General features: G+C 41.8%; 1 protein-coding gene across 8 annotated transcripts; it reads right to left on the bottom strand.

Moving 5' to 3' along the window:
- Positions 1 to 1,322: 1,322 nt before the first annotated feature.
- On the bottom strand, positions 1,323 to 17,556 carry LOC131955766 (uncharacterized). Of its 8 annotated transcripts, none has more exons than XM_059320014.1 (17): positions 17,406 to 17,556; positions 16,847 to 16,944; positions 15,619 to 15,738; positions 13,460 to 13,747; positions 12,992 to 13,121; positions 10,412 to 10,587; positions 9,686 to 9,864; positions 9,178 to 9,328; positions 8,835 to 8,932; positions 8,400 to 8,604; positions 8,033 to 8,175; positions 7,358 to 7,814; positions 6,630 to 6,785; positions 6,207 to 6,362; positions 3,479 to 3,569; positions 3,269 to 3,362; positions 1,323 to 2,453 (listed from the first exon to the last, which is right to left on the bottom strand). In XM_059320014.1, exons 2-17 carry the CDS (start codon positions 16,866 to 16,868, stop codon positions 1,872 to 1,874), a joined length of 3,048 nt encoding a protein of 1,015 aa, XP_059175997.1. In that variant the 5' UTR covers positions 16,869 to 16,944; positions 17,406 to 17,556; the 3' UTR covers positions 1,323 to 1,871. The 8 variants fall into 8 exon arrangements, with proteins under 8 accessions (XP_059175997.1, XP_059175995.1, XP_059175996.1 ...); XM_059320012.1 differs by having other exon boundaries at positions 15,619 to 15,741; XM_059320013.1 differs by having other exon boundaries at positions 15,619 to 15,741; positions 16,847 to 16,960.
- Between the last annotated feature and the right edge of the window lie 1,895 nt (positions 17,557 to 19,451).

Here is a 19,451-nt window from a genome sequence, read left to right on the forward strand (position 1 = left end):
TTGGTAGCTCATGTGCTTCATGTTGTGCTACACACTGTTGCCACACATACTTTTGTAAAGTCAACTACATTTTTAAAGCTGCATTTAACTTCCTCAACAGAGAATGTATTTTGTTTATAAATATTTATCTTAAAATCTTAGTACAGTGACAGCTTTGTTAATTTAGCACAACTGGGTAACCTACACCACTCCTGATACTCAGTGTTGGCATCTGTAAGTCATATGTATGCTATTTTATGCTGTTTTCAACTTCACTTGTTATGTTCTTCAGCACTGTATGCCATCGTTTGGTTTGTTTGGTTGTTTTTTTAAAAGAAACCAGAAATCATCTTAAGACTTTTGAAGGAGTTGGTTGTTTTTTTGTGTGTACCACATCATGCTTTCCTTGCTGATTTAAAAAAAAATATAAACCACCCCTCCCCATGAATACATATCCAACTATTGTAAGTGCCACACGTCACTAGTCTGATCCTCTTAACTAGCACTATACAATTTATATATAGGTGTTCATTCTTAGGGTAAAGGTTATTGCAGTATTCGTACATCTATTCATTCATATAGACTTGTACATACATAGATTCATATAGCAACGTACACATTCACACGTACGTAATTTATACATGTGTGTTTCTAGTGACTCTAGACAAGGCCTCTAACGTGTAGCCTACAGTGTATAATTTGTAGGGATCAATTGATATTTTTACTGCCGGTTGACTGAAGTACCAGTGGTACAACACAATGAGAATGTAATTTCATTCGTTGGTGGATACATTGGTAAGGGTGAGGACGGGCGTGTGTCTATCAGGGTGACACACAATGAAGGAAACACTAACTTTTAAGTCATCAGGAAGTTAATACATATACATCGATACAGGTTTTTTTTTTGCTCTTATTTCTTATTATACCGGATGAATTTTTTCTGTGTTTATAGTAATGTAGTTGAAGTATAAAAAAACATTCATCATTGCGATATGCTCTTAATGGTTTAAGTTTTACAAGTAACTATTAAACATTCAAATTTTATAACTGATAAAACGTTAGTAAAAATTCGAAATTGATCATTTCAATTTTTTTATAATGCAAATGTATACAAATTATTTCCTTTTTTATTTGTATTCAGGTTCAATAGTTCACGAAAAATAAAATAACTGATAAAAATGTACACATTACTTCCCTTTAGTTTAAGGTGAGATTAAAAAAGTAGGAGACTAGTTGGAATTTCCATGTATTTGATAAAATGCAGACTTACAAATAAAGCACGAGTAACACAAAAAATTGAAAGCTGCGCGAAAAAAAAATGCACAAATACAAACTAGATATAATTCTGTACTCATACGCTTAAATTGTGTTTTATTTCGTGGAAAAAATGTTTTACCAATGATTTTAATCTATAATGTTTTTTTGCAATACAGATGTTCTTTAACTTTTATATTTAAAAAAGCAAACATTTGTAAAAGTTTTTAGATGTAATCTACTTCTAACCTTTACTTTTGTCTTTAGAAATAAAATGCTACGTCATTCTTACTAGCGCCTCACCCACACACACAGGTAACTTGTCACAAATTTGAACCATTTTATATGAGGTGTATGACACCTTTTATGAATACCCTCCTAATACAAGATGTCTGTGTAGAGATCTCACATTGTAATGGAGTAGACAGGTAGCAGTTCCTGAAGGTAGACAGGTAGCCCCTCCTGATAATTGAGTAGACAGGTAGCCCCTCCTGACAGAATAGAGTAGACAGGTAGCCCCTCCTGACAGAATGGAGTAGACAGGTAGCCGTTCCTGACAATGGAGTAGACAGGTAGCCCCTCCTGAGACAATCGAGTAGACAGGTAGCACTTCCTGAAAGACCTTGCTACAATACGTATCATACGCTGCTTTCATCTCCCTCGCTGTCGTCATGGTAACGACATGTCAGACCGTTCTCTGCGTAGAGGTCAAGTAAATATGAACTTTGACCCGACGACTCCAGACTATTTAAACAACCGCTCGTGCTCTGGTAAACCCCGTCACTACTGTAACAGTTGGCAGTGACAGGTGTTGGTGTCACCCATGTGTCAGTGTCACTTCCTAATGTCGCACAGTTGGTAGTGACAGGTCCTTGCATGTCAAGCTGGTGACTCGCCTCGGTGTCATTGTTGAGGTCACTGAACTCCTGGCCTGAGATTTTTTGTGCCTTTTTGTGACCAACGCCTCCGAATTCAGACAATGCTTCAACGTTAGAGCCTTCTGTCAAACTATTTGTCAAGACACTGTTGTGGGGTACCATTGGGTCTTTGATGTCAGGTTTGGTCGAGTCATTGGAGCCCGTCGTGCAGAATCTGCTGGAGTCTTGGCATATTTGGTGTGGAGCATCAACATTTTGTAGTGGCAAGATACAAAGAGTTGAGTCCCTGTAATAAGCTGACCACTGGTCGCCGTCCTTAGATTTATCAGGCTGTTGATGTTTCTGTAAGATTGAAATAAAGAATTATTTTTTTTTGCAGATAAAAATTCTTTCATTAATTGTCATATAAATTAATATAAAAGCAAATGTTTTCTTTAGGGAAACAAAAAAGTTTGCCTCTATTGTAAAAGAAGCGATTTTTTTTCACATACCATCACATCTGTGCCCCATACCATCACAGCTGTGCCCCATACCATCACAGCTGTGCCCCATACCATCACAGCTGTGCCCCATACCATCACAGCTGTGCCCCATACCATCACAGCTGTGCCCCATACCATCACAGCTGTGCCCCATACCATCACAGCTGTGCCCCATACCATCACAGCTGTGCCCCATACCATCACAGCTGTGCCCCATACCATCACAGCTGTGCCCCATACCATCACAGCTGTGCCCCATACCATCCCAGCTTTACACATACCATCACAGTCGTGCCCCATACCATCACAGCTGTGCCCCATACCATCCCAGCTTTACACATACCATCACAGTCGTGCCCCATACCATCACAGCTGTGCCCCATACCATCACAGCTGTGCCCCATACCATCACAGCTGTGCCCCATACCATCCCAGCTTTACACATACCATCACAGCCATGTCCCATACCATCACAGCCGTGCCCCATACCATCACAGCTGTGCCCCATACCATCACAGCCGTGCCTCATACCATCCCAGCTTTACACATACCATCACAGCCATGCCCCATACCATCCCAGCCATGTCCCATACCATCCCAGCTTTACACATACCATCACAGTCGTGCCCCATACCGTCACTGCTGCACTACAGACCATACCCCAACAAGTCTTACCTTGACATCTCTGGAAACTGCTGTGATCTTTCTGCTCTGTGTCGCCAACACCTTGTAGAACTGGCCACGTTTTTGAAATCTTCGTGCAAACCATCTGGACAATAGATATAGCAGCACTTAGAATAGGCCGTTACAATATTTGAAGCAATATACAAGGGGTGAAACCATGGTGTACTTACAGGGTAAGGGATGAAACCATGGAGTACTTACAAGACAGGAGCTGCGATCAAAAGCAAGACGGTAATCGATACAGCTGATACAATGATTACACTTTTATTAGTTCGATCATTATTTAGATCATCTGTGAAATCATGTCCATGGGTATAGTACAGTAAATAAAGTAAAAGGACATTATAAACATACTTAAAGTTAACTGACCCACGCCACACATAAACTGACCCACGCCACACATAAACTGACCCACGCCACACATAAACTGACAGACGCCACACATAAACTGACCCACGACACACATAAACTGACCCACGCGACACATAAACTGACCCACGCCACACAAACTGACCCATGTGGCACGTTAACTGACCCACGCCACACATAAACTGGCCCACGCCAGACATAAACTGACCCACGTCTCACATAAACTGACCCACGCCACACATAAACTGACCCACGACACACATAAACTGACCCACGCGACACATAAACTGACCCACGCCACATAAACTGACCCACGCCACGCATAAACTGACCCACGCCACACATAAACTGACCCACGCCACACATAAACTGACCCACGCCACACATAAACTGACCCACGCCACACATAAACTGACCCACGCCACACATAAACTGACCCACGCCACACATAAACTGACCCACGCCACACATAAACTGACCCACGCCACACATAAACTGACCCACGTCACATATAAACTGACCCACGTCACACATAAACTGACCGACGCCACACATAAACTGACCCACGCCACACATAAACTGACCCACGCCACACATAAACTGACCCACGCCACACATAAACTGACCCACGCCACACAAACTGACCCATGTGGCACGTTAACTGACCCACGCCACACATAAACTGACCCACGCGACACATAAACTGACCCACGCCACACATAAACTGGCCCACGCCACACATAAACTGACCCACGCCACACATAAACTGACCCACGCCACACATAAACTGACCCACGCCACACATAAACTGACCGACGCCACACATAAACTGACCCACGTCACACATAAACTGACCCACGCCACACATAAACTGACCCACGCCACACATAAACTGACCCACGCCACACATTAACTGATCCACGCCACACATAAACTCACCCACGCCACACATAAACTGACCCACGCACATAAACTGACCGACGCCACACATAAACTGACCCACGCCACACAAACTGACCCATGTGGCACGTTAACTGACCCACGCCACACATAAACTGACCCACGCCACACAAACTGACCCATGTGGCACGTTAACTGACCCACGCCACACATAAACTGACCCACGCCACACATAAACTGACCCACGCCACACATAAACTGACCCACGCCACACACAAACTGACCCACGCCACACATTAACTGACCCACGCCACACACAAACTGACCCATGTAACACATAAACTGACCCACGCCACACACAAACTGACCCACGCCACACATTAACTGACCCACGCCACACACAAACTGACCCATGTAACACATAAACTGACCCACGCCACACATAAACTGACCCACGCCACACATTAACTGACCCACGCCACACATTAACTGACCCACGCCACACATTAGCTGACCCACGGCAGACATAAACTGACCCACGCCACACATAAACTGACCCACGCCACACATAAACTGACCCACGCCACACAAACTGACCCATGTGGCACGTTAACTGACCCACGCCACACATTAACTGACCCACGCCACACATAAACTGACCCACGCCAGACATAAACGGACCCACGCCACACATAAACTGACCCACGCCACACATAAACTGACCCACGCCACACATAAACTGACCCACGCCACACATAAACTGACCCACGCCACACATAAACTGACCCACGCCACACATAAACTGACCCACGCCACACATAAACTGACCCACGCCACACATAAACTGACCCACGCCACACATAAACTAACCTGACCCACGCCACACATAAACTGACCGACGCCACACATAAACTGACCCACGCATCACATAAACTGACCTGACCCACGCCACACATAAACTGACCCACGCCACACATAAACTGACCCACGCCACACATAAACTGACCCACGCCACACATTAACTGACCCACGCATCACATAAACTGACCTGACCCACGCCACACATAAACTGACCCACGCCACACATAAACTGACCCACGCCACACATAAACTGACCCACGCCACACATTAACTGACCCACGCCACACATAAACTGACCCACGCCACACATTAACTGACCCACGCATCACATAAACTGACCTGACCCACGCCACACATAAACTGACCCACGCCACACATAAACTGACCCACGCCACACATAAACTGACCCACGCCACACATTAACTGACCCACGCATCACATAAACTGACCTGACCCACGCTACACATAAACTGACCCACGCCACACATAAACTGACCCACGCCACACATAAACTGACCCACGCCACACATAAACTGACCCACGCCACACATTAACTGACCCACGCCACACATAAACTGACCCACGCCACACATAAACTGACCCACGCCACACATAAACTGACCTGACCCACGCCACACATAAACTGACCCACGCCACACATAAACTGACCCACGCCACACATAAACTGACCCACGCCACACATAAACTGACCCACGCCACACATAAACTGACCCACGCCACACATAAACTGACCCACGTCACACATTAACTGACCCATGTGACACGTTCACTGACCCACCTTTGTACCCATCTACATGGATGACCTTGACATCTGACTGAACCTTCTCACTGCTGCCAACAGCCCTAACACAGACATAAGGGACATCACCCGGAACCTCAACCTCAACGTCAGCAACAGCAAACACGTCATGGATGACCTTCTGGGTCATGACCTCTGTCAGTGGAAGGTCAGCAGGTAAACAATGCGCAAGTGTTTCAGAGATTAACACGGTAGTCCACACAGTGGTTCAGATGGTGTAAGGGTGGGTTGTTATTGGTAATTAGAATCAATAAATGTTTAATCAATAAAAATTGATGAAGAACAGGTAGATCAAGTTTTATCTAAAAAGTTAATAACTCGATTATGTATATTTACTAGCCTATGTATATTTACTAGCCTGTGTATATTTACTAGCCTACACAATATGAAGAAACAACTTACTTGTTACTCTACAGTGCATGTCAGTTGTTGAATATACGGTAAAATATTCAGCAAGAAACTGTGTTGGGTTACTTGTCTCGCATTCTTGTTTAATTTTGAAAACATGTCTGCTGTTCTCTACATGTTGGGTGATGTTCAAGATAGCTCGGTGCACGGCTAGAGAACAAGAAATATGGCAAACACTTTTTTTTATTGGTTAGGTTCTTTGATGATCAAGAAATGTTATCAAAATCATTAGCATGCTTGCAGGTTTTAATTTATAACACAGCATGGATAATACCTCAACTGGATATAAAAGCTGATCCTGACCTACATAAAGGGTAACGGACTGTTTACAAACAACGTCACACTCGGATAGATAAGGTCAAGAAATTGTCACGCTTATGAATTTATAAAATTTATAACAAACTTTGTTTTTAAGTCAATTTAGCTAAAAAAAAACATTAAATAGTAATTACCCCCTTACCCACCCCTAGAAAAAATCAACCTAAAGTTATGTGTACAAAGGGATAAAACATTTGTTGCAAAGGGGGTGGGGGTTGGTAAAACTTATTGTGACGATGTGTGACAACAATGGTAGGTAAAAATAATCTGCAAATTTTAAGTAACGTTGAGGCCGAGGTGAAAGGGTGGAGCTATCTCTCCAAAAACCCGCCCCATCTACGTCAGAAATTAGCATAATCAATACTCGTCAGGTAAAATAAAGCAGTAATGTGTAGAAGACTGACCTGGATAACTTGTAAAATAACATTCTGATGGTATCATCCCCGTCCACCTGCCGTCTACCAGCAGTGAAAAGAACACATTGAGATTACTCGTGCCCGTTCTCACTGAGCTGCTGTCCGTTCTAGAACTTGGCGCCATGTTTACTTGCCGCAGGTCAGTGACCTCTGACTGACCACCCAGGAACATACACAAGCAGAGGCGTGTCCATGTGTGGAGACATGAGGCTTCAACATACTGGGCACAGTCGAACACATCTTCCTCTGTGACGCTTTCTACACGAGCACTGTTTGATACAGGGGCGATAACACCTTGATTGTTTACATCAATTTCCTGCCAGTCAACATAAACAGGGTTTTGTCCCTTGTATACACCACTGCTTTCATTCCGAGAAACATTCACCAAAAAATTAGTGTCCAAATTTGTCCGCTTCGTTTCTGTTATAGATGTTCTGGTATAATCCTGGAAATTGAGATTCAATGATCTAGGGTACATACTTTGTCTTGTGCAAATTTACGTAATTTGAAAAAAAAGAATGGTAAAATTTATGTTGCGTTACCATATATATATATATATATATATATATATATATATATATATATATATATATATATATATATATATATATATATATATATATATATATATATATGTATATATATATATGTATATATACTAACCGAACATAAAAGTCCCCTAAAGCCTCCTCTGTTGCACCAGAGGATGGCAACTTTGGTCAGATTTCTTTGACCCCTCAGTCGCAAGTGTGCGACCATTGTCTGGGTGTCCAAATAGTTTACTACCATCCTGGCTGGCGACGCCCCTGAAAATAAAATGTGCGGATAGTTAAACATGTGATTGAATGTTTATAACCAATACTATAACAGGATCGTTACAGTAGCTAACTAAAAGCTCCGATTCCTTAGAAGACATTACCGATGAGATTTAAATTTTTTTTTCTTAAGAACATAATTTTAAAAATCTTATTTTTTAAAACAATAATTATCTTAAAACAATAATTATCTAAAAAAAAAAAAAAAACAGCACCTTTTGTAGTGTGTAAGGTTATTTCAGTAAAATTTAGAGATTTTCCTATTTCATTAGCTGACCAGATTCGGAATGTGAGTGGTTTATTTGGCAAGTGTTCGAACACTTTGCGAACGTGACTATTATTTGTAGTAATGGGTGCCTCGTTGTTGAAGCTAATGACGTAAGAAATGTTGCTGCCCCCAATAGCGGATTGTGGTAAAGGCTGAAATGGAAATAATATTATTTCTTGATACATTTACCTAAGGTATGGTAAGATTTTTTAAAGATATTTGAAAGAAAATGTAACTTTCCTGAAACAACAGTTAAGTCAACTTTTATTATAGAGAATCGGTTAACAAAACAATCTGTAGGAACGTACAGCACACAGTATAGCCCCTGTAATGTACTTTTCTACAACGGCGAAACATTGACTCTACTTCCCCTGCTACCAACCTGCCACAAGATCCAAAGTGAAACCTGTCCCTGTCGACTGTGGTTGCTCCACATCCACATGTGGTTGAACACGTCCAGTTTGGGTGGCGATGCTGGAACTGATAGAGACATGTTTTGGAACAGTTAATTAATGGGGGTCTCTAAAACATAAGGGGGCTGGCTGGAACAATATATAATATATATATATATATATATATATATATATATATATATATATATATATATATATATATATATATATATATATAAATGAAACAATTTGTATTGGATAAATGTACTAAAAGCGATGTTCGTCTTTACCAACTGTAGTGAAACAAGAACAACTATAGTTTATGACACTCACCTGCCTTGCTGGTCGTAAAGTGGAGGGTGCTGGTCATCCCACCCCCTCCCGCGGCCACACCTGTCACAACAACTCTGTAGTCAGTGAATGCTGTCAGGTGTTGGAGTCTGACTACGGTCAGTGTTCCAGGGTGAGTCTTCGTGATCTTCAGCTGAAATATTCAGGTCAGTCTAATTTAGTTGTCCGCCAGCTGTCATCACAGAGAGCAACCACCTCCAATCGTACACATAAAAAACATCTTGTCACTATCAAAGGGCGACCACTCACATTCAAAGGGCGACAACTCACGCGCAAAGGTCGACAAATAACGTGCAAAGGTCGACAACTCACGTGCAAAGTTCGACAACTCACATGCAAAGGTTGACAACTCACTTTCTAAAGGCGACAACTCACGTGCAAAGGTCGACAACTCACTTTCTAAGGGCGACAACTCACGGACAAAGGGTGACAACTCACGTGCAAAGGGCGACAACTGAACCCTAACGATCTGTAACGAACTTCAACTCACCTGTACAGATTTCCCACGATCGCTCATGTTTTCCAGCACTATTCTATAGGTGAGCGGAACTCCGTACCCAGCCAACGTTTCAACGAGCTTATCCGTATCCTTGTCCACCCCAAACGTGACCGTGGCCTCGCTATCAGACACATCGGTCAAGGTCAAATTCACCACGCGGGATGGGACAACTACAAAAATTAAAACACAACAGGTAATTAAGTAATCACATTATTTCACGTTATTTTGAAAACGAAACCTACCAAAAGAAATAAATAGTTCTATTCTGAATCTATATGTAGTCTTTAGCTCAAGACTGCTTAACAATGTGTAGAGGAGTTAAAACGATATGTAACCGTGATTAAGAAGGCTACAACGATACCTACTCGGAACCAGACGATACTAAAAACTAAGTATCGAGGATAAAACGATACTTAACTGTGAGTAGCGTGGTTGAAACGGTACATGTAAACCAGGTTAACACGATACAAAATTCTGAGTATCGAGGATAAAACGATACTTAACTGTGCGTAACAGGGTTGTAACGATACATATGAACCAAGAGCAGTGTTTCTTCCAAATTTTTTTCTCCGGGGGGGGGGGGGGGCATTTGAAATTTTCAGGGGGAGGGGGGCGGTCTAAAATCCCCCCCCCCCCATGAAGAGATGCCTGGAAGAAACTGACCAAGAGGTTAACACGATACACAATTCTGAGTATCGAGTATAAAACGCTACTTACCTGTGAGGTTGAGAGTTCGATTGGTCTCAAGGTGGTACACACGTCTGCTCAGTGACGGTCGAAACAGTTCAAGTCTGATTGTGACGTCAGCAACATTGACCAACTCAGCTTGACCAGAGGTCATGCAATAGCACAGGCGTGTGGAGCAGGTCATCTGACATAGGTGAGTGACATGTCTGTAGAGAGATTATACACAGGTGAGTGGCACAGGTGAGTGACACAGGTGAGTGACACAGGTGAGTGAAACAGGTGAGTGACATGTTTGTAGAGAGATAATACATAGGTGAGTGACACAGGTGAGTGACACAGGTGAGTGACATGTCTGTAGAGAGATAATACATAGGTGAGTGACACAGGTGAGTGACACAGGTGAGTGACATGTTTGTAGAGAGATAATACATAGGTGAGTGACACAGGTGAGTGACACAGGTGAGTGACATGTCTGTAGAGAGATAATACATAGGTGAGTGACACAGGTGAGTGACACAGGTGAGTGACATGTCTGTAGAGAGATAATACATAGGTGAGTGACACAGGTGAGTGACACAGGTGAGTGACATGTCTGTAGAGAGATCATACACAGGTGAGTGACACAGGTGAGTGGCACAGGTGACTGACACAGGTGAGTGACACAGGTGAGTGACACAGGTGAGTGACATGTCTGTAGAGAGATTATACACAGGTGAGTGACATGTCTGTAGAGTGATAATACACAGGTGAGTCACACAGGTGAGTGACATGTCTGTAGAGAGATCATACACAGGTGAGTGACACAGGTGAGTGGCACAGGTGACTGACACAGGTGAGTGACACAGGTGAGTGAAACAGGTGAGTGACACAGGTGAGTGACACAGGTGAGTGACACAGGTGAGTGACATGTCTGTAGAGAGATTATACACAGGTGAGTGACATGTCTGTAGAGAGATTATACACAGGTGAGTGACACATGTGAGTGACACAGGTGAGTGACACAGGTGAGTGACACAGGTGAGTGACACAGGTGAGTGACACAGGTGAGTGACACAGGTGAGTGACACAGGTGAGTGACACAGGTGAGTGACACAGGTGAGTGACACAGGTGAGTGACACAGGTGAGTGGCACAGGTGAGTGACATGTCTGTAGAGAGATCATACACAGGTGAGTGACACAGGTGAGTGGCACAGGTGAGTGACACAGGTGAGTGACACAGGTGAGTGAAACAGGTGAGTGACACAGGTGAGTGACACAGGTGAGTGACACAGGTGAGTGACATGTCTGTAGAGAGATTATACACAGGTGAGTGACATGTCTGTAGAGTGATAATACACAGGTGAGTCACACAGGTGAGTGACATGTCTGTAGAGAGATCATACACAGGTGAGTGACACAGGTGAGTGACATGTCTGTAGAGAGATCATACACAGGTGAGTGACACAGGTGAGTGACACAGGTGAGTGACACAGGTGAGTGACATGTCTGTAGAGAGATCATAAACAGGTGAGTGACACAGGTGAGTGACACAGGTGAGTGACACAGGTGAGTGACACAGGTGAGTGACACAGGTGAGTGACACAGGTGAGTGGCACAGGTGAGTGACACAGGTGAGTGACACAGGTGAGTGACACAGGTGAGTGGCACAGGTGAGTGACACAGGTGAGTGACATGTCTGTAGAGAGATCATACACAGGTGAGTGACACAGGTGAGTGACACAGTGAGTGACACAGGTGAGTGACACAGGTGAGTGACATGTCTGTAGAGAGATCAAACACAGGTGAGTGACATATCTGCTGACAGACAAAAACTGACTTAGGTGACATGTTATAAACAGGTGAACTGATACAGTAGAGTGACATGTATGAATGATAAAGTGACAGTACTGTAGACCATTCTGTGGTCAAGCTGCGGCTATGTAATCCTAATGTTACATGCACAGCTTGGACTTGATTGGGTGATTTTTATTACATTAAGTCTGGCTCAATGTCAATTTGACTCGAGCGCCATAGTTAAGATACAAAGAGGGTAGGAGAGGGGAATCGGTCTTCCCCCGCCCACCCCAACACACACTCATACACCAAGACAAAAGCAACAGGCCGTGAATATCTAGTTCACAAATATTCAGGGAAAATTGAAATCGCCTTTATTCCTAAGAAAAAAAAAAAGTTACTTATGAATGAAACCAATGGTCCCGGATTGATGGTAACTTTACTGTTGACTATCTAATACACATACCTAAACACACATCAGAACCCCCCTCTCATGTTCATAGGTTAACACACACACAATCAGCACATATCACACTCACCCACACACCAGATTAGACCCATTGTTCGTCGGTTAACACACACATAAACACACACATCAGACCCAAACCCCCTCCCCATATTCATCGGTTAACACACACATAAACACACACATAAACACATATACTTCACACACACACACTAGACACCCCCACAGTCATATGTTAACACACACCCACACACCAGACCCCCCCCCTCACGGTCCTAGATTAACACACACACACCCAACCACCGGAGACTTACCCGCCCCTCCCACGGTCATAGATTAACACACAAGCACCCAACCACCGGAGACTTACCCGCCCCTCCCAACCATCTCCACCATCAACACATCCGTGTAGTCCTTGTGTGGCTCCCGTTCTATCACGACCAGCAGGTCCAGGGTAGGAGCGACAAAAACGTACCGTACGTCTGGTGGGGCTGGTCTGTCTGGAACACAAAACATAGGAAATGGGAAAATGACCATTTGATATTTGACTTAGACCAAACACAGGAAATGGGAAAATGGCCATTTGATACTTGACTTTACAGAGTAACAACAAAACAGACACGTTTATGTTTTGGTTGGGGAATGTTTTTGGAGGGGGCTATATCGCGCTCGACGGAATGGAGTGACACAAAGTTCCAACATTCTCTGTCAACAATTTCTGGTAAAAATGTGCCATGTAATATTGACCAAATGATCAGACATTGTAAAAAAAAAATGCGAGACACCAATTGACCAGTCATTGACTAAACACCGACTAACCACATAGACTAGAACTTACCGACTAATATAACATTCTGATTAACAAGACTGGTGCCATTTTTACGACATTCAAACAACCAATTAGATCGCGCCGTGGGAAACTCATTCACCGTGACCACGACAGAGCAGTTGTCAGTTCTATTGACATCCACGTGTGTGTCATTCAGCTTGACATCTTGTGGCAGCAGTGTGATGACATCTGTGGCACTGGTTGTGCTACACTCACTAGACAAGAGATGACATCGAAGACAAACTGGCGAATCTCTGGCGAAAGTAAAATCTTCAGTGCTGACGCAGGCGGATATTTCTGAAATTCGTGTTACAAAACTGAACGTGAGTCAGTATGTATGTATATATGTATGTATTCACAGATTACCTTTGTGTAATTTGTCAAGCACTACTAGGGAGGTATGAACTAGCGCATGTAGTAAACAAGAGAAATGAACTAAAGAAAAGATAACATCGTATGATGTAGAGATGTTGTAAATGCAAGAATTCTAGACAGGTGCCAACATTTGTTTGTCAGATCTATTTCAAAACATCAAAGTTAAGTTTGAAAGCGTTTAAATCAAATACTGGTTATTTAGAGAAATGCATCTTCGCTATTTCCTAAAAAATAGTTCTTAAAACGAATCAAATGACCAATTATACTCAAATTAAAATAATATGTAATGATTTCATATAATTCAATATTATTATCAAACAATTATCAGAAAAACTTCATAAGTATACATACTATTGCGTCCATTGACTCGTGATGTTTAGTTCTATTGTATCATTGAATTAAAGGGATTCTCCCAACTTGTGATAAACATTAGACTACCACCACCACAAAGTACCAACATGTGATAAACATTAGACTACCACCACAAAGTACCAACATGTGATAAACATTAGACTACCACCACAAAGTACCAACATGTGATAAACATTAGACTACCACCACAAAGTACCAACATGTGATAAACATTAGACTACCACCACAAAGTACCAACATGTGATAAACATTAGACTACCACCACCACAAAGTACCAACATGTGATAAACATTAGACCACCACCACAAAGTACCAACATGTGATAAACATTAGACTACCACCACAAAGTACCAACATGTGATAAACATTAGACTACCACCACAAAGTACCAACATGTGATAAACATTAGACTACCACCACAAAGTACCAACATGTGATAAACATTAGACTACCACCACAAAGTACCAACATGTGATAAACATTAGACTACCACCACAAAGTACCAACTTGTGATAAACATTAGACTACCACCACCACAAAGTACCAACATGTGATAAACATTAGACTACCACCACAAAGTACCAACATGTGATAAACATTAGACTACCACCACAAAGTACCAACTTGTGATAAACATTAGACTACCACCACCACAAAGTACCAACTTGTGATAAACATTAGACTACCACCACAAAGTACCAACTTGTGATAAACATTAGACTACCACCACAAAGTACCAACATGTGATAAACATTAGACTACCACCACCACAAAGTACCAACTTGTGATAAACATTAGACTACCACCACAAAGTACCAACATGTGATAAACATTAGACTACCACCACAAAGTACCAACATGTGATAAACATTAGACTACCACCACCACAAAGTACCAACATGTGATAAACATTAGACTACCACCACAAAGTACCAACATGTGATAAACATTAGACTACCACCACCACAAAGTACCAACATGTGATAAACATTAGACTACCACCACCACAAAGTACCAACATGTGATAAACATTAGACTACCACCACAAAGTACCAACATGTGATAAACATTAGACTACCACCACAAAGTACCAACATGTGATAAACATTAGACTACCACCACCACAAAGTACCAACATGTGATAAACATTAGACTACCACCACCACAAAGTACCAACATGTGATAAACATTAGACTACCACCACCACAAAGTACCAACATGTGATAAACATTAGACCACCACCACAAAGTACCAACATGTGATAAACATTAGACTACCACCACAAAGTACCAACATGTGATAAACATTAGACTACCACCACCACAAAGTACCAACATGTGATAAACATTAGACTACCACCACCACAAAGTACCAACTTGTGATAAACATTAGACTACCACCACCACCACAAAGTAACTTACGTGCAAGCAAGAGACCTGCGCCTGTGTGCATCCATGTGGTCCACAACACCAGCAGAACTAACAACCATGTTGGCGGGTGCATTTCGTCACAACGACGGGAGTCACGTGACTGGTCACTGCCTGCTGATTACACGACTTTGTAAAACGTTTGTCTTTAGGCAATAATTTCAAATAAAAAAAATAGGCCGTGTGTGTGTATGTGTGTGTGGTGTGTGTGTGTGTGTGTGTGTGTGTGTGGTGCGTGTGTGGCGTGGTGTGTGTATGTGTGTGTGTGGCGTGGTGTGTGTGTGTGTCTGTGTGTGTGTCTGTGTGTGTGTGTGTGAGATTCACCGAATCCACAGAACTTTGACTTTACTGAAGACCCCCCCCCCCCCCCCCCCCCAGAAGTTTGACAAAAACTGCAGTCGCAAGAAATGATACAATTGATAAGCGCAATGACCAAGGCTAAAATGCACGTAAATGTTCATTTTTTCTCCACTGATTATACATTGGTTTAAACACATTGATAAAAGTCAAAATACTTTCCCTAAACTTGCGCTTCTTAAAAAGACAAGATTAAATACTTGCATAAATAGGTTATGGAAAGGAATGGGGATATTCTCTATAAATTTAACAAAGTGACAATAGTTTAATTACATTTAAAAACATTTATTGGGGGAGGGGGATGTACTGGGACTACCCCTACTAACACCTCAGACTACGCCCCTGGGTGCCACTCAAGCCTTTAGTTCCAGATTTTGTTTTCTTTTAATCTGGCTCACAGTGATGCCACAGAAACAGCAAGTTAAAATTGTGTCCTCTAAAAAAAACTGCGTTTCAAAACCCCAGGCTCTAACTATCTAACTAGCCTCGTTTTAAATCTTCTTTCCCGTAAAGCAGTTTGATTTTAAAAAAATGAAAGCCCACTTTTAATTCGCCGTGTATATTAGAACTAATGTAGACTTTCCTGGAAACTGAGCAGCCGAATGTTTGTTTACATGACGATTTGTACAGACATCGTCTGCTAGCTATAGATCTACGAACTCTAGATGTGGGTCACCAGCGTGGCAGTGGGGAGGGGTGGGGGGTAAGGCGATAGGTTGGTGACATGTATTGAAAAGGTGAAGTGTCTTTCACAAACCGACACGGCTCATTGTTTTGACGAAAGAAAAACTCCAGGTTTGTCTAGATCGTCTACACAGTATCTGTGTATGCTAGAGAGGTGGTGGGGGGGGGGAGGATGTGTTACCTCTGCATGTGTTATCTGCCATATGGTTCAAATCCTGTCGTCAGGTAAACCTTTCAGATAACTTGAACAGGTCTTGGGTGGTCAATTGACACAGCTGTCTGATGTGGTGATACACTGTTGAGTTGTGTGGTGATACACGTGTTGTGTGGTGTGGTGATACACAGCTGTGTGATGTGGTGATACACAGCTGTGTGATGTGGTGATACACAGCTGTGTGATGTGGTGATACACAGCTGTGTGATGTGGTGATACACAGCTGTGTGATGTGGTGATATACTGTGATGTGACTGTCATAGCTGATGCTATCTGCCTCTAACATTAATGTCAAGTCTATAAAACCTACTGAATGTCAAGTCTATAAAACTTACCGCATTTCAAAACAATAAAATGTCAAGTCTATCAAACTTACTGAATGTCAAGACAATAAAACTTACTGAATGTCAAAACAATAAAACTTACTGAATGTCAAGACAATAAAACTTGCCGAATGTCACGTCTATAAAACTTACTGAATGTCAAGACAATAAAACTTACCGAATGTCAAGTTAATAAAACTTACTGAATGTCTAGCATGTGCCACATCTGCAGTACTGTCTATGAAGAAAACAGAATCTTGCTGGTGCCGCAGCATCCGACCACCCGCTACCACATTGTGTAACCATCCCCTCGATAGTTAACTAAACAAGCAGGCTAAAGTAAACATGACAAGATAACAGCAACCATCTTTTCTTATTCGCTATCTCTATTGAGTGGCTGATTAGTCATACGGGAATTTCCCATTCGCTATGTATAGTCAAATACGTTTCGCTTTCGATGTTTCTTGGAACTTGATTTTAAAATTAATAGGTTCCAAGTTTTAACAATTTTCAGTAAAAGCTAAAACAATTAAAAGTCTGCTTTCCTGAGATGGAAATTAAAAACACGTTGAGGTCATTCCGCGCTGAGCACAACAACATAAGCATCAGTCATATATACATTAAGAGGGACCGGTACTTAATAGTTTGTTTTTTTTTTTAAATTCAAGATAAGCAACTTAACATTGTCAACATATCTAAAACAAAGATACCGGTAATTAAGATCATTTACCTCAAACGGATTAAGAACACATTTTGAACACAAACAAAAAAGAGTTTTTATGTATTTTTAATTAAAGTTTTGTACACTATATTCTATAACACATACCATGGTTACCGGTCAGAGGAGATAATTTGTAATTTATTTGGTTGCGGCCCCTGTGGGACCACAACTGTTGATGTAGTTTTTCTGTGAGCGATGTTCCCCGTGTTCCCATGTCATGTGACCTCTGGGACTCTGGGTAGTTGTACCTGTGTCCGCGGCATTCAAACCCCAGGCTGCTAATGACATCGACGGTGCGGGTTGCTATGGTTAACTTGGTCATGTAACCTAATGAAGGGCTATATGTCGTGTATGGTTAACTTGGTTATGTTGACCTAATGAAGGGCTATGTGCCGTGTATGGTTAACTTGGATATGTAGACCTAATGAAGGGCTATATGTGGTGTATGGCTTTGACGTTCACGACTAGCCGTAGGCCTATAACGAGTTGCAGCATATGCAGTAAAGCCAGGATCTTTCAACAACAGCGTCATCGATCGTTGTGTGTTATCTCTCAGGGTCAGCCCATAAAAACATTACACCTCAGTGGGTGATATAACACCACATCCACATTGAGCCAGTGTTACATCTACTTAACTATAAGACTTACTTGATATAAAAACAACAGACACATGTAGGAATAAATGCTAAACACACAACATTATACATGGATTTTTAGAAATAATGCAAACTTCTAAAATATTTTTTTTTCAAAGTTACTGATTAAAAAGATAGAGACATAAATTTTAAGTGACCATAACAATACAACAGGCTAAAAAAAAGGCCAGAGTGCCTACTGTTGTTACCTTTATTGAAGAATAAATAAATGAATAAAATTAGGTATAATTAAATGCTTTCACTTTCTCCCTTGATGTATACTTGATGTTGATCTCAGGCGTTCAGTCCTCCAGACGTGAGTCAAACTTGTAGAGAGTGGCGTCAGACATGAGTTATTTCCCCGTCTGTTAACTTTATTAGAACTGCGACATCTCGTTTCATTTGAGTCAAATGACGAAAAGCAGTGCCACTTTAAAAAAAATATTCTCATAAAATTAATAAAAAAAACTTTTCAAACATTATACTAGAACGTGTATAAAATAAGAGAACCCTATAAAGTTAGACCCAATTTTTTAAAATTAAAAGTTTTAGTAAACTTAAATACAAGGGAAGAAACCCTGTTAATATTGTCTGTATGAAATTGATCCGAACAATTAATAGGTTATCGCCCCTGTATTAAAGTTGCGTAGAATGACGGGCGCTAGTTTTATTGAGGAGCACAGTGTAGACTCAGCAGTTTGCTACTGTCTTGCGTCTGGCCAAGACGATTTGCACTGTAAGAATTTGAAAGTAAGAATCTTGGTAAACATTGTTTAGCATGGAATGGTAAACTGTTAAAATTTGACACTAAAGGGCTGTAAAGAATTCAAACGACGGACGGTATACCCTGAGTGACTATGTGCAGGCTTGTTTTCTTTTCTTTTTGTCTTTAA

Source organism: Physella acuta, unplaced genomic scaffold (genome assembly GCF_028476545.2).
Source record: "Physella acuta isolate Inbredline_101_S28 unplaced genomic scaffold, ASM2847654v3 ptg001100l, whole genome shotgun sequence".
NCBI lineage: Eukaryota > Metazoa > Mollusca > Gastropoda > Physidae > Physella > Physella acuta.

Excerpts from the sequence above, each read along its gene's own strand:
- LOC131955766 (XM_059320012.1), bottom strand. The coding sequence starts at position 16,868 with ATGGCAGATAACACATGCAGAG. Across the intron at positions 9,329-9,685 it reads ATCGTGGGAAATCTGTACAG|CTGAAGATCACGAAGACTCA; the intron begins GTGAGTTGAAGT and ends TGAATATTTCAG. Across the intron at positions 6,786-7,357 it reads TTATTTTACAAGTTATCCAG|CCGTGCACCGAGCTATCTTG; the intron begins GTCAGTCTTCTA and ends CTTGTTCTCTAG.